This window comes from Rissa tridactyla, chromosome 2 (genome assembly GCF_028500815.1).
Source record: "Rissa tridactyla isolate bRisTri1 chromosome 2, bRisTri1.patW.cur.20221130, whole genome shotgun sequence".
Classification (NCBI taxonomy): Eukaryota; Metazoa; Chordata; class Aves; order Charadriiformes; family Laridae; genus Rissa; species Rissa tridactyla.
In genome coordinates, this window is record NC_071467.1 from 37,708,406 (window position 1) to 37,730,626 (window position 22,221).

The following is a 22,221-nucleotide window of genomic DNA, read 5'->3' on the forward strand; positions in this document are numbered from 1 at the left end:
GCTTTTCCTAAGGGAGCTTTTCACTTTCTCTCAGCAGGCAGGCTCTTTTTTCAGGAAAATTTTTTTGCTGCACTACCATGAACGAAAACTGGAACTTTGGATAACAGAGTTCTGGAGCTGGTAGTTCCTGAGGTCACTGAAGTGCTCTTAAAAACCCAATTCACAGAGTCTAAAACACACAAACCCAAACCTGGACGCAAAAAAACCACCTAATAATCATGCTTAAATAGACATTTTTTTTTAGTGTTTTTTTTTAATTGTATTATTCTTAAACACAGCACATGCACATCGTATTTTCTTTGGAGATGAGTCTACCCCAAGCAAAATTATCTTAGATGTCTATCTCATAAGATAAGTATGTGAATGAGTAGCAACTAACAACTAGAAAGTCTGTAACTATGAACAAAATTTCCATGAAAGAGAGAAATTCAAATCTCAACCAAAAAAATCCTCACATGTGGAATTAATCCTATATGCAACCCAAATCAACACAATCCTAAAAATATGTCAAAGAAACCCAAAATCTGCTATGGTCAATCACAGCATTAAAAAAATGCATAGCCACAGGCAGTAATAAGAAACCTATGCAACCTGTGAGCTGCTTTGCCTTTTCCTCACTCCCTGCAGCTCGGAAAATGTTCAAGTCTCTTGTATACTCCCAACAGACATCTTTCCAAAAAACAGCTGGGATGGTGGGAGCACACTGAGTGCATGTGAACCAAGAACACAGCAGAGTCACCATATAGAAAATAACTTGAAGGACTTATTTCTGTATAACATCTAGCATCAATGGTGCGTATCTGGCAATGGTACTAAAGAAGTACTGGGATACTATTAAACTGTTTGCAAGCAGTCAATGGAACTTTGAGAGGCTGTGGAAAGGGGATACGTGTCTTTTTTGTGTCTATCTCTGTTTCTCTCTCCATCAGTACTGTACTTATTCAATCCAGTCTGATCAAGAAGCCGTGATGAAAGTTGTTATGAAGATAATGCTGGTGCAACACAATCTTCTCTTAAGACATCCCCATAATTCACAAGCTCTCACAGACTTGCTCTTCAGGTGAAACACACTTGTTCTTCAGTTCTCTTTCATTCACTAACAAATAGGAGAGGTTGGACAGATAACACTGCCGCAAGATTTTGGGCGTTGAGAGAGATCATTGCTGACCTCAGCGCAGAGCAGAGACATCTAGTAACATGCAAGAGCAACACATTTTTCAACAGTACTATTATAAAGGGTATCAAAAAGTCATTTAGTAGCCCAATGCTTTTTTATCAATCAATATTATATACATTCAGAATTTTGAAACTATACTCGTATTTTCGGTCTTAAGAAAATTATAATAATGAGGATTGCTTATAATAATAAGCAATTCAGTAAATGAAGACATCAATTTTATTGTTGCCCATGTCATAGCAGAAAACAAAGTTCTACAGTCTTTGTAAAAAAGTTCAAGGATTGGTGTATTTAAGCATATACTCCTAGCTGCTGATGTATGAACACTTCTAAATAAAGCACAGACATTTGATTATCCAATCTTATATACTCTATCTTTTGCTTCTTAGTAGGCCTAACTTTTCTCTCAAGAGTTAATTAGTAGCAGTAACTGTGTTCTAATATAATACACCATGTACTGCTGAACTGCTCACACCCAGATAGTCCCGGCTTCCCTCTTTCCTGTTCAGCACTTTTAAGTAGGTCCCTTGGCTATCCTGTTTCCTGTATAGAACCGCCTTCCTCCACAGTAATTATACACTGGCAGTGCGCTCAAAGACCGTGAGGAATAAAGCATGAAAAGTCTCAGTCTTACAAACAGCAAAGGGTAAAATTTCATATATAAATCTGTGCACCTTATACAAGACCCACTACAAGGTCAGGGTACGGGAAATTTATGAAAGAAAAAAAGTGAACCCCTGTGATTACTCTCACAACCGTGTGACTCACAAAATGAACATACATGTATATACCTGTACACACAAAATATATATGTGTGCGTGTATTTATACATATATGTGTACGAAAAAAGGCTCAGAAATTCCTGTGTTTTTGCATCACCAGCTCAAGGGAGTGAAAAGGAAAGGTGTGGCAGACTGGGAACTGGAGCTTCCTGCAATATTGACTGAACTTCCACATATAATTTTCTGACTTCCTTGAGGAAGAGTGACAACACAGGCTTTACAGACAGTCATTTTTTTAAGTGCACCCAAGCACTGAAATCACCTTAAATTTAATTAATTGACTCCAACTTCAGCATGATAATTAGCAGAACTACTTAGAGGAACAGAAAGAAAAAATCATTTTCTTAAAAAAATTTCAGGCCAATCTTACTTTCATTCCTATTACGGTATGTAATACATTATAATTACTTATTACTATATAGCTATTACATTATATTGCTATTACAATAATACACAAAATGCTACTCAGAAATAGCTATGAAAGGACAAACCATTGTCCAATCTTCAACATAACAGGAAAAGCAATGAACTACCACTGTTCCAAACTGGAGATCATGAAAGATCGGCTTTTAAACTCAAAAAACTTATATTATTTATATTTTCAAAAGGAATAATTTCTGCTGTTTGCTTTACATATGGGATCTTTCAGAACTGAAAGACCTATCATCCTTCCTCATCCTTATCCCAACACAGCAAATAGCCTAGCAGTCAACCCACTTACCTCACAACTGTAAAAGCAAGATTTAAATCCTTGTCCTGAATTAGGACGAACTGTGTTGAGACTCTGGGTCTCCCACATTCAAGCCTAGTGTCCTAATCACTCAAGAGTGGCTCTCCCTAGATCCACAGCTCTTCATTAAAGCCCATTTCTAATAAATTCATAGTCTTTCTATAGGTGAAAACCTACAAATTAATCTTCGGGACTATTCAGCAATACCTGAATAGTTAACTAAAAGCTATTTTTCTGCCCCTGATGTTTGTTTCCTTTCCTAGTGAAATTTTAGATGACATGTTGGCCTCCTGTTTATCTCACCTCAAAATAGTTAGCATTTCCACATCCTAGAGAAAAGCTACAAACTAAAGTCGGAAAAAATCAGGGATCCTGGGAAAAAGAACAAAATATAATATTACTTACACTTAAATTCTTCACCTTATTTCAATTCTATCTGAAGTCAACATTGATCCCACACTACACAAAAAGGATACACGGATTTATCGGTATTGTCAATGGGAAAAATAAAGGCAAGTCCAGATGGTAACATTTACTTACTCGTCTATTTGACAGACACATGTTTCCACCTCTCTCAGTGCAGCTTGTAATTTGAATAGCAGTTTTTGATAGACATCTTGTGTTTCTAAATCTTCTTCTTTTAAGAGGTACCTCAGACCACGGCCCTCTTGCTGACCAAGAGACTGTCCTGAAGGGGCAGCCATAGTAGTAATGGTATGTTGGACATAAATCATGGGATTCAGTTTACCTGGGAATAATCCAAAGAGGTTAGTTACATCATTATCTTTTTTTCAACAAAAATTTTGACGTTAGTAAAATACCTAACAGACACTGAAATATTTGCCTGCTTAAAACTTCATGTAATTATTTAATCTTGCATTTTATTTTGTATATCAAGTCAAGCCTTTTAAGGAAAAAGTTATGGTGAAATTATGAATAGCCTTTATTACGCTTTAAAATAAATCTAAATATTGAAACTAGGGTGATTTCATAAAAGCTTGTCCTTAATTTTAATATTTGGGACATAAACCTAAAGCAGTTACCTTTTAAGACTCTGTATCAGAAGCACTGGAAGTAGTTCCTCCAAGCTCAACTGACTTACCTTGATCAGTGTTTTTATTTTCTTTTTCATGTGAGGAATGTTTTCTGCTGTCTAACTGTACACCAAAGGCACTGCCAAGGGAAGTTGAGGTTTTAGGGTAAGAGACTTCCATCACATTGATATGGCAATTGGTTGGACAGAAATCACTGCTGTGAAGTGGTGAAATCTTTGACTTAGCTTGTTTGAAGGTAGGCCAAGCTCTATTTTTTAATACTCTTGAAAACTAGAAGTGAGAAAGAAAACAAAATTTTGATTAACAGCTTTTGATATGTCAGCACTTGGCTGACAAAACTTATGTACCTGACTAGAAAACAAAAGCTTAAAATATTTCAGGCATCCTGGACTTCAGATGCCTTGACTTCATAATTTCCATCTTCCTCTACAAGGGAAAGAAAAAATATTTTTCATTTTATATTTTTGAGGGGTTGGGTTTTGAAGTAAATGATACATTTTACAAATGTAAATAGCCATGTAACAAGGAGGTAGAATTTATTTTCCTTGCAACTTAATAAAATATTAACAGTGTCTTCCTGGAGAGAAAGTCTTGGAAATGCTCTATGATCTAGTGCTGTGCTGCATATGATGTTTATAAACACCTGCTGACACAGATGTTTTCAAGTCTATGTCTTGCAAAAATTTCTGAAGTTCTTGCCTGAAGCTATAATAAAGCCAGAATTGGAAGCTAAGTATTATGAACTTCACATTCAGGATGGATGAAGTCCTCCCTAATGGCTTCCTGGGCTGCATTAGGAGTGTTGCCAACAGATAGAGGAGCTGCTCCTGCTCCTCCACTCAGCGCTGGTGAGGCCACACCTGGAGTACTGTGTCCAGTTCTGGGCACACCAGAAATAGAGAGACATGTGCATACTGGAGAGAGTCCAGCTAAGCGCCACTAAGACGGTTAAGGAACTGGAGGATCTCTCCTGTGAGGAAAGGCTGAGAGAGTTGACACTGTCCAGACTGGAGAAGAGAAGGCTTGGCGAGGATCTCATCAATGTATTCAAATACCTGAAGGGAGGATGCAAAGAGGAAAGAACCAGGCTTTCTTCTGTGGTGCCCAGTGACAGGACGAGAGGCAACAGGCACAAACCAAAATGCAGGAGGTTCCCTCTGAACATGAGGAAAAACTTTTTCACTGTGAAGGTGACTAAGCACTGGCACAGGTTGCCCAGAGAGGTTGTCAGGTGTCCATCCTTGGAGACATTCAAAAGCCGCCTGGACACAGTCCTGGGCAACTGGCTCTACGTGGCCCTGCTTGAGCAGGAGGGTTGGACAAGACCTCCACAGGTCCCTTCAAACCTCAACCATTATGTGATTTTGAGTGATTCTGTGAAGCTGATAAACGTCAGATGATAAAAATTGCAAACACCATATTTTACAGAGTTCGCTGGTTCACCACATCTTCTCTCTCCCATATATTAGCTTAGCAATGACGAACACTTTTTCTTTTTCCTGTTTTGTGCTCTCATTCTAATACAGGAGCCAAGCCATGTCTCCTTCACTATAAGGCCTGAAATTTGTGCGCACTCTTGAACAGGCTTAGAGGTATTTGGGTTTTAAGATGAGATTATGTCAACCCAAAATGGCTAAGGCAGAACTGTACTAAATTTAGACACTTAAAAAATACACCTACTTCAGAATCATAAGAGTCATGAGATCAAGCTCTCCCATTGGAAAAGAGACCCATCAGTCATAAGTAGGATTTTTGTCCTTTCCAGTGCAGTTTGTTGTTAGGGGAGAATTTTTTGTGGAAAAGACATAATCAGTTCCAAGTCCCTGGTATTTTAATCACTGTATCTCTCCAGTCAAAATATTGCACAGACCTACCTCAGCTATGGAGCACAGCTCATGCATAAGAATACGTTCTAAGTTACCTTGTGAAGTTCCTTCCCTAATAAATGTCAGAACAAATTCAATTAGTCAAGTTTTGACTAACACTTCAGTTGAACATAAGTCTTTCCCCTCTGAGTAATAACAGGGTTTTGTGCTGGGATTTAAATTTCTGTTTATTTTAGTGTCATATTACTTCAGCCTGATGAATATTTGACTGATTAATTACATTTAAATCTTTATATCAGAACAAGATCTGGAAGGTTACAAGAAATCCAATTATGGAATTGTTCGAAGGCTGAAGAATGTACAAATAGTTAAGAAGGGCACTAAGGACATTCAATGATGAAAATGTTCTTGCAAGCAGTACATATTTCACATCTCAATCTCCCACACATCCTGCTCCAGAGAGACCAAATGCCTGGCTACGATTTAATCAGGTCATAAGTCAGGTCCAAAATTCTTTTCATATATGTGTTGAGAAACATCTGGGACTCATGGCACTGGACTCGAGGTCTATTATGAGCAAAATGTTCTGATAATAATAATAGTAGTAACTGCAGAAATCTACAGGGTTTCTATTTATAGAATTCGAACTTTCGCAGTGAAACCAGGAGCCAAGCCGGGCTCAGGCACTCTGAAAGTCTGCTGTAACTATGGTTACCTTTACCTTGCCAAGAAAATGACATATCTATTCCTGAAATTCATTGCATTACTAATTGTCATTAAAAGCTGTAACTGTGAAACTACTGATTTTTGAGCAGATGAGCTTGAAAGTACAGTTTGTATCAGCAATATCTGCTTCTAGACAGTATAAGCACCAGAAAAACTTCTCCGAGACTACACATCACGCTCAAATTTTTTGGCTACAGGAAAGGTATAAACCACCTACAAGTTGCTCAAACTCTAAAATACACTATCATTAATGTTAAAACTAATTCATTTGTTTTTTTATAAAAAAAGATATTTTGATTTTGAATCAATTTTGAAAACACAGAGGTCTGTAATTCAGGCAAACAACAGAGAGATCGGATGTTTGGTAATACAGTATCAGAATCCTTTTGATGTCTCCTTTTGTGATTCCTCAGTTTATTCCATTTCTTGTCAGAAAGCACCCTGAAAAGTCTTTGGAAAGCCACTTTTTGGCCTCCGTGCTACTGAAGCTATATTTTTTTCCTCAAAAAACAAGAAAACATTATCTGTTCTTTTCCATGCAACTTTTATAACTGTGTGAAGGTTCTACATTGAACCTCTTTTTCCTTTTCTTTTTTTTTTTTTTTCCCCTTTTCAATTTTTTGCATATTAACTCTAAGAACAGACCAGTTTGTAAATGTCACAACTCAGATGCCCAACTGAGATAAGGCAGGGAAGGCAGAGACAGTTCTACGTAGCCATTGTGGACCTACCTCAAACTATGTCTAAACTCTCAAGAATCAGGTTGTATAGGGGAGGAAGCAGAGGCCAGGATGAGAAAATAAGTTTGCATTAACAATTTGGCAAATGGTTGATTCATTTATGCCCTGCTTAGCTAAACAACTATAAAGAAATACACTGACAGCAACTAGAGGTCATACTCCGGGTTATTTATTCATTCATATCTCATTAGTTTAGATCTCAAGTGTATGAAAGTCAGCACCTTCTCCTTTTTTCCATGCTATAATCTTTTATTAACCCAAGTTAATCTAACAATTTACAGAGCTATTACTATTAATAGTCATGCTAGAAAAAAGTAATACCAATTTGAAGGGCATAAAAGATGAATAAAAGGATAACAATTTGGAATTTAAAATTAAGATGCATTAGAAGGAAAAAACCAATTCTGCTGTTATTGCATCATTTTTGGTTAACATCTGCAAATTCACTAGAGTATTGATTTAAGGCATTTACAAGAATGCTGGGCCTGTTGTGGGAAATATGCAGCTGATTGTATCTACAACTGAACACTGCAAACAAGAAAGGATACGATACCCAGTGTCTCAAAAAGGGATAATAAAGAGCACAGTTTGAAAACAATTTTCAATTACTCAGTTTAGACATTTACTCCTCAAAATAGCTAAACTTTCAGCCATACTTTTTGTCATTGCGATAGACATTTTGAAGATTGATTCAAACTGTACCACATTCCCCTGTTTTTCCCTTAAAAGACAAATATCGCCAAGCTTAGGACGTGCCAGTCATACCTTTTTATAACTAGAGATTCTTCGGTAGATATGCTCAATTTTCTCACTGCAAATGACACTGAATTTACTTTGAAGCTCAGTGGGGATCACTTCATTTAAGGAATTGAGGCTGTTGCAATTCTGCACAAAGTGTTCATCGCTTTTCGCCAGTGCTTCAAGAATCTAAGATAATAAAAACAAGAGCAGTACGTTACGAAATAAGATGACTAAGATAACCCCTTACTTATCACCCCTTATAATTAAAGCTGAAAAGCCTGATAATCAGTTGCCTTTTAACATTACAGGCAATGCTGCATAACAACAATTAATGAAACTTGGGAAGCAGGTTTCTTAAAATCTATCCCCTGCATAAGTAATACCCGTAATAAGTACTTTTATTTGGCTTCTCATGACATTGTCTGATAATGGATTTACTACTAATTTCCTACTAATGTAACTATGGCTCCTCTGAAATGCATTATCTGCTGTATTCAGCTGAACAGCACGTATTATGCAAAGATGATGAATTAATTTATTACTTGTAGCAAAACTTTGGTTTAGCAGTATAACCAACACTAACACAATGAAAAAGCATACGAGAAAACTGAGTGCTCTCTTCTTGTATATTCTGCATATATAAACAGGAAACAGGATAAGCTACACTGCCCAGCAAAGACTGAAGCCTTGCTATGATGGGAATAGCACCAGCAAACGATGGTGATACAAAACTGAAGAAAAAAAAAAAAAAAAAAAAAGATATGTTAAAGAGATAAGGGTAGCATACAGCCCTATTTTGGATTTAGACTTAGGATTTCACGCATTGAAATTAACCGTGTTATGGAACTTAGGAGATGTCTATTGCTGGTTGAGTCCAACTCTGAAGATGTGTTTGAAAAACATACCCAAAATAACTTCCTAACAAAGGCACCTAAAATCCACATTAAAGGGCGCCTAAATATGAAAAGGCTTGCATTTTAGAGATGCTCAAAGAAGTCTGGACAAACAACACATATAGTATTAATCCATCATGGGACTTAAATCTGTAATTCACTTCTGCTAGAGTTCATTATTATACTATCCACCATCACAGATGTAATATATGATTTATAAGCTTGACCAAGGAGTTTAGATAAAAATGACAATGTACAGAAATTTTGGAATGCAAAAGCTAAAGTCTCCAAGAAGTCACATTTCAAAACTATAAATAACTAGATCCTGAGATATTTTTTTCTCAGGTCCCTACCAGGATGAATCAAGGAAAGCTTTCAACTCTTTTGCTACAGCGTTTAATTACTGCATTAAAACATCCCAATCACTTTGGTCACACTTTTAAGTTTCCTTTATGTATGGTTTAATTAATAATACAGATTTGAATAATTCAATATTTTTTTTCAGCTGTTCATTAAAATAAGTGCATTCAAAACCAGTAACTTTTGCAGCGCAACACTGGATACCTTCTCATCATAATAATTAACACAGGAAAGATTTGCACAATATATAGAATAGCAGCCCAGGATTACTTCACTCCCCTACTACAGATGATGCAGAACAGAAATGTTCAAAAATGCAAAGCAACAATAAATACACAGGAAAGAGAGAAAGAAGACAAGGAGAGAAGCATAAGAACCTACTGAAAGCACAGATAATTTGACATTTAGAGTATTTAAAAACATTTGCAGACACTTATAATTGATAAAGAGCCACTACAATTTTTATTACTGCCTTTTAGTTAAGGGGTCTGATTTTTCACCTGTGGACCTTTTAGAGTAGAGTAGAGTAGAGTAGAGTAGAGTAGAGTAGAATAATTTCAGTTGGAAGGGACCTACAATGATCTACTCCAACTGCCTGAGCAATTCAGGGCAGACCAAAAGCTAAAGCATGTTGTTAAGGGCATTAACCAAATGCCTCTTGAACACTGACAGGCCTGGGGCATCAACCACCTCTCTAGGAAGCCTGTTCCAGAGTTTGACCACCCTCTCAGTAAAGAAATGCTTCCTAATGTCAAGTCTGAACCTCCCCTAGTGCAGCTTTGAACCATTCCCACGTGTCCTATCACTGGATCCCAGGGAGAAGAGCTTAGCACCTCCCTGTCCACTTCCCCTCCTCAGGAAGGTGTAGAGAGTCATGAGGTCACCCCTCAGCCTCCTCCTCCCCAAACTAGACAAACCTGAAGTCCTTAGCTGCTTCTCACAGGACATTCATTCTAACCCTTTCACCAGCTTTGTTGCCCTCCTCTGGATGCATTCAAGGACCTTCACATCCTTCTTAAATTGTGGGGCCCACAACTTCCCAGAGAGGAAGCACCAATGCTGAACACAGCAGAATAATTACCTTTTTGGACCACTACCACATGAAATAAACTTTATATTGCCCTACCATAGCTACATTACATCTCCTTATTGTTTTTTAATCATCTCCAGGTATTTAATTAGCCAGCCTAAACGCTAAGGTTGATGACACTGCATTATTTAAGGCCAGAATAATCAGCGTGCTGGAAGTACTTCTTTACTTAACTACTCCATATACAACAATGGAAAAGTATTTCTTAAGCAGTTAGGAAATAATACCTTAAATATTTTATATGAAATTGTAATTACAGCAAGAATTAACATCTTTCAGGCCAATGACTTGAAGCATTGACTAGACCAGCTCTATCAAATCTCCTGATGTTGGTGCAAGAAGTTACTCCCCTGTCAATGTGACCTGCTCCAAAGTGAAGTCAGAGAAAGGAAACATATGCCCATGCCTCAGTCATTTCAACAAAAGATCAGTGCGTTAGCTTACATTTCCGATGGAAAGATCAACAGAAAAAGAAACTTGCAAATACCAACACACACCCCTAAAGTTCAGGCTTTCATATTTTTATTAAGTGTACTTTGTTAATGTGTGAAAAGACAAAAGAAAACTTAGTAGAAGAGCTGTATTACTACATCATTTGTCAATCTGACCCAGACAAGACTAGCTATTAACAAAAAATTTTTACATCCCATTCATAGCAATCACAGGGTTTACCATTTGGAAATATTCACAAAGAAAAAACAGCAAAGCAAACTCAAAAGTTGCACTTGTTTTCTTTTTTCCTCTGTGATTTTGCCAATTTATGTGCCTGTGTTATTTTACTTTAAGACACAAAGACAACAGATGCTGTGCTACTCCTGTTACTCTTACTGAAATAAATTTAAAAGTTGCATATCCAATTCTGATGAGATTAAACAACATTAAGAAACTACAGCCTACCTGCATAAAGTTTTGACATTTCAGTGAGTCTTCAACTTTCTTTGAAGATTTATTTGATAATTAAGAAAAAAAGGGAGAGGGGCGGGAGGAATGGCAGACTTCCAAGTTCTTTAACATTTGTTCAGTTTAGAGTCTCAATTTCTAACCACACCGTAACTTATTTTGCTTCGTGAGTACACAATCATCCTCCAAAATGTCAAAGGGACAAAGGTGACCAATTACAAGATATTAAATGAAATACATATAATCCTAAGAATCAGCAGAAGATTGCTCCATTGGTATTAAACATAGTAAGAATTAATACACACAGAATTGCTTCATACCTTTGCAGTCAAGCTGAAAAATCCCTTTGGTTCAATCATTTTTTCTAACACGTGGCATTTTATTCCAGCTGTGCTGTCATATTCGTAAACCACTCCATACTCCAAATGAACATTGTCTACAGTCAGACTCACGTGATCTTTCTTCCCATCGATTATTGCCATAGTGTTAAACTTGTCAATTACCTCTAGAATGAAGAAAATGCCACAAATCAGTTGAGGAGGGTTGGCTGCTAAACAAAATTAAAAGGACCTAGGCAAGTATTCTAAAACCAGGTATGATTTGATCATTCTATTTAAAGACGTTCATCAAAATCCCAGCTACCAGCTGAATGATTTAAAAATCATAACACCAGTAGGTTTATGAATGTTAAAATATTAGATTGCTAAAGAGGCATGAACAGACAAGTCACAATAGTCTCCCTTTACAAACAGTTATTGAAGGGGACTAATTCAACTTCATTTATAATCCAGAGACATAAAAAAACAGCAAAAAATGGAAAGCTGAGAACTTCTAAATACACTAGAAGAAAATGACCATGAGAAGTGTCAAGATTCAGAAATGAAACCACAATATCAGCATTTACCCAGAGTACATAAATACAGTTCACATGTTAACCATCTCTTTAATTACCATGATGCATATGAATCCAGCTTTATCTAAATGTTAATTTCCTGAAAATAACCTGAAGGATAGCTGATTTGTTGTTTCCCATGCAGCAGTGACTAATGCATTGAATTTAGCCTTAAATGATTGGATTATGTAGGATTATGTATCCTATGAAAGAAAATTGAACAGATTTTCCCTGAAGTGTTCGCAGAAGCTTCTTCTCAAAATGGGAAATATAATAATTTTCAGAGAACAGCATGTTAAGTTTACATCTTCAGAATACATAAAAAAGCAAATCCTTATGTAAAACACATCTTACAATCTTCTGGCAGTTTCCCCTCTGAAAACAAAACCACTGCCTATATTTTCCTTGCTACTACACCAATGTTCCAAGCAACAACAATATCACAACAGACATCACATACCTTCCACTTTGCAGTCAAAGGCATCACCTCCATCATCTCCTGAGGGCTTGGCGTTTGTTTTCTGAAGATCCTCCTGTGCACTTTCAATGCTGTTGTAAACCCACTGTATAGAATCTTGCTAAAAAAAAAAAAAAAACAAAAAAAAGAGAGCTAGGAAAAGCTTTGCAAGTGCAATTGATAGCAACTTATTTCACTGCTCTCAAACATGAAATAGTTGCTTTAATTCCCTGATTATTATCAGCTTTATTGCCTTCTGAGCTCCAAGTTAAAATTAGTATTTTGAAAATCACAGAGAATTTTGTCTTTGTCTAAAACCATCTGAAGCATTTTGTCAACTTGGTTTTTTTTATTTCAGAGTATACTGTCATGAGATAGTATGAAATCTGTGACAGCATGACATCCATCAGTTTCATGTCTCCGCCAAAAATAATTTAAGACATTTCAAATCAAACTGCAGATTGAAAAATATTTGAGACAAGAAAACGTGAGAAAAAAAAAAAAAGAGAATTGATTTTTGCTTTGCTAAATCTCCTGTGCATCCACAAATCTGCTGGCAAATATTATGGAATGCCAACCAAAGAAACTGTACATCCAGTTAATCTATCACCCATTTGTCACTGGCAAGAATATACACTACAGCCATCATTACCTATATATACATTATTTTTTTTTTATATTTTTTTGAATCATAGAATCTTCATGGTTGGAAAGGACCTTTGAGATCATCGAGTCCAACCATACACACACAAAAAAAAAACCTACAATCTCTGTCACTAGAGCATGCCCTCAAGTATCACATCTAGACGTTTCTTAAACACCTCTAGGGATGGTGACTAAACCACCTCCCTGGGCAGGCTGTTCCAGTGCCTGACCACTCTTTCAGTAAAGTAATTCTTCCTAATATCTAATCTAAACCTCCCCTGCCACAACTTCAGACCATTTCCTCTGGTCCTGTCATTATTTACCTGGGAGAAGAGGCCAACACTCGCCTCTCTCCAGCCTCCTTTCAGGCAGTTGTAGAGAGCAATGAGGTCTCCCCTCAGCCACGTCTTCTCCAAGCTAAACATGCCCAGCTCCCTCAGCTTCTCCTCATACGACTTGGTCTCCAGACCCCTCACCAGCCTGGTAGCTCTCCTCTGGACACGCTCCAGCACTTCAATGTCCGTCTTGTACAGAGGGGCCCAGAACTGAACACAGTACTCGAGGTGAGGCCTCACCAGTGCCGAGTACAGAGGCACGATCACTTCCCTGCTCCTGCTGGCCACCCTGTTCCTGATACAAACCAGAATACTGTTGGCCTTCTCGGCCACCTGGGCACGCTGCTGGCTCATGTTAAGCTGGCCGTCCACCAGCACCCGCAGGTCCTTTTCTGCTGGGCAGCTTTCCAGCCACTCTTCCCCAAGCCTGTAGCGTTGCATGGGGTTGTTGTGACCGAAATACAGGACCCAGCACTTGGCCTTATTAAACCTCATACAGTTGGCCTTGGCCCATCGATCCAGCCTGTCCAGGTCCCTCTGTAGAGCCTTCCTACCCTCGAGCAGATCAACACTCCCACCTAGTTTGGTGTCATCTGCAAACTTACTGAGGGTGCACTCAATCCCCTCATCCAGATCAGTGATAAAGATATTAAACAAAACTGGCCCCAAAACTGAGCCTTGAGGGACACCACTGGTGACCAGCCGCCAAGAGGATTTCACCCCATTAATCACAACTCTCTGGGCACGGCCATCCAGCCACTTTTTTACCCAGCGAAGAGTACACTTGTCTATGCCATGATTCGCCAGCTTCTCCAGGAGAATGCTGTGGGGGACGGTGTCAAAGGCCTTGACTACAGTTACTTTACTAGCTGCTCTTTATTTTTCCCCCAGATTAGCAAAACCCCCAAAAAAGACAGAGTGACCAGACCCAAAAGTCCAGCATCTTATGTGACTGAGTGACACATGAGCACAGCAACGGTGGCTTGGTCACACAACCTATGAAGAAGCCATGTGTACACCTTACATTTTGTTCACCCCCCCGCCACTTACTCAGCCCTGTGCCCACCACTTCCTTGTGGAAGGGCCTATCAACCATGGCATTCTCCAGATTACTCTTCTCTTCCCCTTACATTTCAAAAGAAGTTTGACAGTCAGTTAATCATTCATTCTCCAACAGCTACAGTGAATAAATGACACAATTATGACTAATCTGAACTCACAGACTTCAAAAAGAAGTTTGTGGAAAGAATTAAAAGTTAAGCAAGGATAGCAAAAGTTTAAGCTGAATGTTAGAATTTTCACACAAAATGCAAAGCACCTCAGATTGTGCTTTGCTACTATACAATATTCAGTCCAGTATCTTTAACCCATTATTTATAGACAACTAAGTTTTTGTATGATTAAGGTAGTATTTGTCCCTAGGTTTCCTAGATTCATCCATGCCCTACTTTTCACTCAAAGGCACTTAAATATTTTAATAAGGAAGCTTAAATTTCAGAGCTTCCTGTTGACTGTTGGAAGACACCCATGCACAAACTGATCGACACAAACACTTCTGAAACCCATGCGACTTTGCAGGTACACCTGAAAGCTTGCTGCTTAGTTATGGAGTCTTACAGGTTTGCTTCGCAGCATTAAGACCACCATGCCAATCTCTAATAGGGGATTTACATTATGTAAAGGTTCCTTCCTTATTTGAACTTAATATGGCCTAACAGAAGAACTACTTAAAATGGAACTCCCTCTTTCAAAAGTTAACACAAGATACGATTTGGAGCAATGGCCAGAAGGCCAATCGCATCCTGGGCTGCATCAAAAAAAACGTGGCCAGCAGAGCCAGAGAGGTGATTCTGCCCCTCTACTCTGCTCTCGTGAGACCCCACCTGGAGTACTGCGTCCAGCTCTGGAGCCCTCAGCACAAGAAGGACATGGACCCGCTGGAGCGGGTCCAGAGGAGGGACACGAGGATGATCAGAGGGCTGGAGCACCTCTCCTGTGAGGACAGGCTGAGAGAGTTGGGGTTGTTCAGCCTGGAGAAGAGAAGGCTCCGGGGAGACCTTATAGCAGCCTCCCAGTACCTGAAGGGGGTCTACAAGAAAGCTGGGGAGGGGCTGTTTGCAAGAGCACGTAGCGTTAGGACAAGGGGCAATGGTTTTAAACTAGAGCAGGGCAGGTTTAGATCAGACATGAGGAAGAAGTTCTTTACAATGGGGGTGGTGAGACACTGGCACAGGTTGCCCAGAGAGGTGGTGGAGGCCCCATCCCTGGAGATATTCAAGGGCAGACTTGATGAGGCTCTGAGCAACCTGATCTAGCTAAAGATGTCCCTGCTTACTGCAAGGGGGTTGGACTAGATGACCTTTAAAGGTCCCTTCCAACCCAACACATTCTATGATTCTATGATTACAGTGTTGTCCAAAAGCATTACAGAGGCACAAACTAAGCATCAATCTGTCACATCATGATTAGTATCACTGCAAAGACATTGTAATTCCAAGAAGTAAAATCTGCTTTAAATTTTCTTTATCCAGACAAGACAGAAAGAATATAGTCATTGTCCGACAGAAGTCACACAGTTATTCACACTGCAAGAATCTGAAATGAAACTTCACGCTCCAGGCAAGCAGGAAGAGCCCGCACCCTGAGAACGGGAATATACAGGAGACAGAAAAAGATCCCCTTGCAATTATGCAATTGCCAGCCACAGGAGGCACCGCAATATTCACGTTAATTAAATGATAGGCTAATATACTGTACTTACAAAATAGGAGAAATTCATAGTCATCTTCCAAATAATTAAAAACCCAAATTTCTGCATAGGAAATTAAATTTTAGCTATCTTGACACCAGTGGGAATACTGCCATTTATTTCAGTCCAGGCAGTTCTCCCATAGCGTTTGATAGCACTACATCCTAAATGAAGATTTTCTTGTCAGTTTGGGGGATTTTAGGTATTTGTGATTTGCTGAATTATGATCAGCTACCTTTTAAGATTGAAATAAATACTCTCTGTAGGAAAACCAGTTATGCACTCCAACATATTACACGAATGGATTAAAAAAACAGAGTAATTTTGCATGTCAAGTCATTCATGCCAGACAACATTAATCAATCCTCCTTGGATGTCACTAATCTCCACAGGAACTCCACACTTACACACAGAGAGAACACACCTGCTATGAAGAACTAAATTTATCTTTTATGCTAGCCAGTTTTGCTACCAGTGCAAAAAGCACCCTCTCTTTCCTAGAGCACATCTTCCTTAAAGAATAGGTGAGCTTGATCTTGATGTGTTAGGTAGCAACTTCAATTCTGTATCACAGTTTAAACACAGACATCCAGACAAACATTTTCATAAAGACTGTATTTGCATGACACAGTTCTAACTAACTCTTACTTATCATTCTTATCTCATATCTATGCAATAGGTGTAGGAGAAGGATTTCACTCCTGATTTTAATTGGATTTTTCTTCTCAATTAACATGCACTGGAAGAGTTTGTGAAGTTAATTAATTCTATTGATTCACAGTTTATGAAAAATTTGCAGGGTCTTGGAAAAATTACACTATAGAATCCATCTGGTTTTGGTTTTCTTCCTTAAATTCATGTCTTGGAAGCCTTAGATTTTCTCCTAAACTAACATGAAAAAGATAACAAAAACAGCATGCTTATATTAAAAAAAGTGAAATTTTGTGTCCTGAATGTCCAAGATTAGAATGCAATGGGAACACAGAGACTTTTATAGATGGGATATGTGCACTCTGCTCTCTATGTGCTGAAGTGTAAAAAATTCTGGAAGAAGATCAGCTTTTTGCATTGCATTCTCTTGCTGCTGAGCAGGCAATGAGGTGTATAAATCCCCCTCCATCATGATGAGAATATACTTTGAGAATATACTTCCTAATGCTTTCTGCATAGAACCGCAGAAACACTTGAAATAATACTCTAAAAATTCCATGTGGGAAAAAAAAAAGAAGCTATAAGCTTAGATTTATTTCAATGAAGAAATTAAACAGACCTTGAACATCAGAAATATATTAGGCAATCTTCAGCTTTTATAATTCAGCTGGCTTCCCTTCACTTTTTTTCACCACTCCTTTCCCTCATCACACTCAAACACAACAGACACATGGACCGAGATACACACCACACTGGTTACTTTGACAAAAAAAAAAAAAATTTAGAAGGAAATCTGCCAGGGTACCAAGTGAAATGTACCTGCATTGGCCGCCTGTACTTCCTGCATGCCGTGACATGAGCAATAACACTTGCATGAGTCTCTTTGCTGACATTAATTCCATTCACTTTGATTATGCATTGGCCAGGGTGGAGACCTGCTGCAGCTGCCACTGTTCCTATAAAAAAAACCAAACATAGTTAACAGACTTCTCCTAAATATCTCCTTAAAGCTTACATCCAAAACCCTCATTTTTTAATCAGAATCCGCTGTCACTGATTCTTAAATCCCCTGACCACAGGGCACTTCTGCAGTCAGCTGGACTCCAAGAAAATGGAGTTCCTCAGCAGATGATTCCATACAAAGAGACCAGACTATTTTCTAAAGGCTATTTTATAAAACAAGTGTTGATTAGTAATATGAATATGTGGAAAATTGGTCTTAAATAAAAGGATTCTAAAAGGATAAAAAGGCTCTAGCTTGAAACTCACTAATTATAACTTAGATCACTTTTAGTCTGAATTCTTTTATATGCCCCAAGCTTACGAGCTTCTTTTATTCTGAATTCTTTTATATGCCCCAAGCTTATGAGCTTCTTGACTACTTCAGGTGTCTCTATCTTACATACAAACCGGAAACTTTCTGACAATTCATAAAGAAGTATCAGAGCATACCATATTTTTTTCTTAAACATTAAGAAAAATATACAAATCCAAAAACATTTCCAAGGAACTTGCTCTTATTTTCATCTTTTTACCAACTCAATCATAACAGTGTGCCTTATCGCTTTATTCAGAATACCCAAAGATAATCAAGTAGAAGATCTCAAATTTAACTAATTTGGGGGAAAAAAAAACACTGCACAAAACAAAACATTCTCTTTGAGCAACATAAAATATATGGTTCAGTGATTTATTTTCACAATGCAATAACCACCTTGGGCAAATCTTCTACCCATTGTATAGGGGCTACAAAAATAGCAGCTGTCTCCAGGTCTTTTCAGTGTGACTCAAGCCCACTCCTGAAAGACTGCCTAGTGGAGTATGACCTTAGGTTCAGCTACCTGAACGTTCGTCTCCTTATGTGTCTCTTGATACTGCCACAAAGGTGCCAGGGAAGTCGAACTCTATTGCCTAGAGACTGCAAGGCTGAGGTGGGGAAGCTAGCTGCTATGAAAGCAAAGGCTAGACTGAATCTGCAGGGCTGACAAATACCAAAGCTATGTCATGGCTTGTCAGCTGAGCGTATTTGACTAGGAAATAACATAAAGAATATACCTGGATTTCCCTCATTGTAGGTATTATCAGGTTAGCTGATACTTGCATTTTAAATCTAGTATCAAAGAAAGTCTTTGGAAATGACACCATTACCAGCTATTGCAATTAAAAGAGGGGATTTAAAAATAAACATTTAAATAGGCCTTCTTAAATACTCTCTCCAAAAAAAAAAGTAAATAATCAACCCTCTCTTCAAAAAACCCAAGGTCCCAATTCAGCAAAGTATTTATGCATATGCTTAAAATTTTTCAGGTTTAGCAAACTACACAAGCAAGCACTTACACACTGTTGAGGCTAATTGGAATAAAGTATGTGCTTAATGAATAAGGATAGGCAGTGGAATTGAGATCCAGGTGCAGAAATAATTATCACATCAGCTCAACAGTCTGTAGTTTATTAGACTTTCTCTTGAAAATCTAATTTCTGGCACCACAGCCTAGGAAAAAAAAAAGTCATCGAGCTCTGTTCAAATCTGGCTGCTTTGCAGACTAGTTCACTTTAAATTCCTCAGTTACAAAGGGAGGAGGGGGGAAAGGACACAACTGCCCCACAATAGCTGAAAACATGGTGTTAGTCGGCTCTACCATTAACAACATACGACAGCAACAAAGAATGGTTCAACTTCTATCACCAGTGCACTAGTCAATAACATATTGAGTTAGGGATGGCAAGCATTTGATAATCACATCACAAATTGTACAAAACAGTATTTAGAGGAAACATCTGCAACTACTAGGACAGACTATGTCACTACAACCCTTGAAACGATTTGTGAGAAGTGCGCTTTCTGTAAAACGTTTTCAGAGCATTGCAGAACCACACGGCCACCTCACAAATTACAGCTCAGGAACTGAGTGGTTCCCAATACCCATTCACTGCAGAAGGTGATTTTGCATCCATCAGCTATTCCTTAGTCTGTAAACAATGCACGGCCTTAAGTTAACTTTCCTACTTTCATACAAATACATACCCCACCGACAAAAAAAAGCCAGAAAAGGAAAAAAAAAATTAAAAATAAAATAAAAAAAAAAAAAAAATCTATCTAAAGCTTACAAAGTATAAGAACACAAAATGATCTTATTTGGTTTTATTTAATATTATTTGTTATTTTGGGGGAAAACACAAATCTAAGCTGAATCACTGGACCTAATTTTGACTTATCTCAGGCACACCATTTAGATATTAAATGTATATTTACCACTACCATTGACAGCTCTTACAGCTTACCTCTCCCAACGGCATGAACAACCGATGGGCCAAAGCCCCGGATTTGGAATCCAAGTCCATCTGCAGAATCAGGAATCTTCACTGTCCTGATACAAGCAAAGATTCAATATGAATGTAGAAAAAGGTAGCATTTTGTTATTCAAGATAAAACTGGACACCAATAAGCAGGTTACAAGGGCATAAGACTCCATACTTTCATTCAGTTGACAGTTTCAGATTCGGCACCATTCATATTCCAGATACTTTACACCACTGACATCAGAAATAAGAGCAAGCTGAGATACCAAAACCAACCAGAGGAAGGCAATACTATTTCACACAGAAATTCAATATGCTGATTTTGACCTAAGGACCACCATAGCTTTAAAATTCCTCCCAAAAGGGCCGCGATTTAGCTAAATTGCCACAGCACAGCAACAATGACAGCCCTGGGAAGGCAGGCAGTCTCTCAGCCAAGAGGACAGCCTGGGGACCACAGATCATGGCAGGCCTTGTCAGATGGGCTGCAGAAGACTGTGGAGACTAGATCAGCATTACAATTCGTTAACATCTAAGCGTCTACTTGGCGAGTTTTATTGAAAAAATATTTTGTTGCCATTTTTCTGAGCAGCTATGCAAAGTACTGAGTTTTGTAAAGCAAGAATCACCTACTACTGTTCATTACTAACTTGTAAGCACAATGCTACGCTCCCGCTTGGTCTAAGAGCAACAGTAATAAATCTACTGACAAACATAACCAACAAAACCACAGTTCTGAGAATCAAAATTCACATTTACTCCTTAAAATGAAGGCCTGAGCCTGTCCAAGTAAGACAGCATATCCACATGATATCAGCTCAGGGTCCAGAAAAAGCAACACAGCTGCATTAGCCCTTATCAGAGCTAGTTAGGTCATGCATAACAGTCCACTGATTTAACTTTGCAGTCTTACTTCCAGAGTAAGACTGTTATTGTTATTATTGAAGGGATCTTTGCCCTGAGCTCCATATGCCAGTGCAAAAGCAGACAAATTCAAATTGGTTCTGAAAAGTGATTTTAAAATATGCTGGGACTGTAATAAACTTCATTTACATGCAGTTTTGAAAAATATCATTGCATCATTAGACATTAGGATGAAGTTCTTTACAACGAGGGTGGTGAGACACTGGCACAGGTTGCCCAGAGAGGTGGTGGAGGCCCCATCCCTGGAGACATTCAAGGCCAGGCTTGATGAGGCTCTGAGCAACCTGATCTAGTTAAAGATGTCCCTGCTTACTGCAGGGCAGTTGGACTAGATGACCTTTAAATTTCCCTTCCAACCCAACACATTCTATGATTCTATGATCATTTTTTGTACTTTTTTTTTTTTGGCATATATAATGTTTAGCATTTGGAGATGACTATCAGCAGAGGTGAGAACCAAAACCCACTGAAATCTCTATTTTTTTTTAAAAAATCAGAATATTCTCGAGATTAGTAAATTTTCATTTGAAACTATAGCATCATTTCTATACTTATACATTAACTAAGTTTGATACAATTCATATGATTTCATTCTGAAACTGCTTTGTGAACTTGCTAATGAGCTATGAAAAACTATCACTGGCAGTTTAGGCAAAGAACTTAGGAGAGAACCGTCTCTTCTTCTGACCCAGTTGTGCTAGCAGCAGCTCCTGACAAAAAGCAGGCACCACTCAGAAACGAATTCTTCAACTCCTCTAACTCCTCATTCACTAGATTGTCTCTGTCAACCTTGAAATTCACCCCCATTTTCACTGGCAAGTTGTGTCAGAAATTAAACCAAGATCTACATTAAAGAAAGGCCAAGATATGCCTTTTACACTTGCCACAACACTATCATCTGCTGGTTTGGGGGATTTCTTTTGTTGGTTTTGTTTGGGGTTTTTTTTTTTTTGTTTGGAGTATCAGTCCAGATGATCATTTTTATGCCATATTTCTTTCTTTGCTCTTTTGCCCTTTCTGGATGCCATTGTATTTCTCAACACACCTTTGCTTATTAACTTGAGAAATAAGTCTCCAATCTACTGCTGAACCAGAGCCATTTCCAAGGCACTCTGGGTGTGCTATCTGGTAATAGAGGATGGTTCCTCCTTACCCTGCAAAATTTGATCTAAATCATTCCTGACCACTGTTTCTTTATCCCCTCTTTCTTTGGTATGTACGAACCAGTAATAACTGCATTAACTTTAT

General features: G+C 38.3%; 1 protein-coding gene across 1 annotated transcript in view; it reads right to left on the bottom strand.

Moving 5' to 3' along the window:
• PREX2 (phosphatidylinositol-3,4,5-trisphosphate dependent Rac exchange factor 2) overlaps positions 1-22,221 on the bottom strand; it is a 186,678-nt gene that overhangs the window by 73,995 nt on the left and 90,462 nt on the right. Inside the window, exons 20-26 of the mRNA XM_054192997.1 lie at positions 20,032-20,117; positions 17,569-17,705; positions 12,373-12,490; positions 11,341-11,525; positions 7,802-7,963; positions 3,792-4,014; positions 3,230-3,437 (exon numbers count right to left, since the gene is read on the bottom strand). Coding sequence (XP_054048972.1) covers positions 3,230-3,437; positions 3,792-4,014; positions 7,802-7,963; positions 11,341-11,525; positions 12,373-12,490; positions 17,569-17,705; positions 20,032-20,117 — 1,119 coding nt within the window. The remainder of the gene's footprint in view (positions 1-3,229; positions 3,438-3,791; positions 4,015-7,801; positions 7,964-11,340; positions 11,526-12,372; positions 12,491-17,568; positions 17,706-20,031; positions 20,118-22,221) is intronic.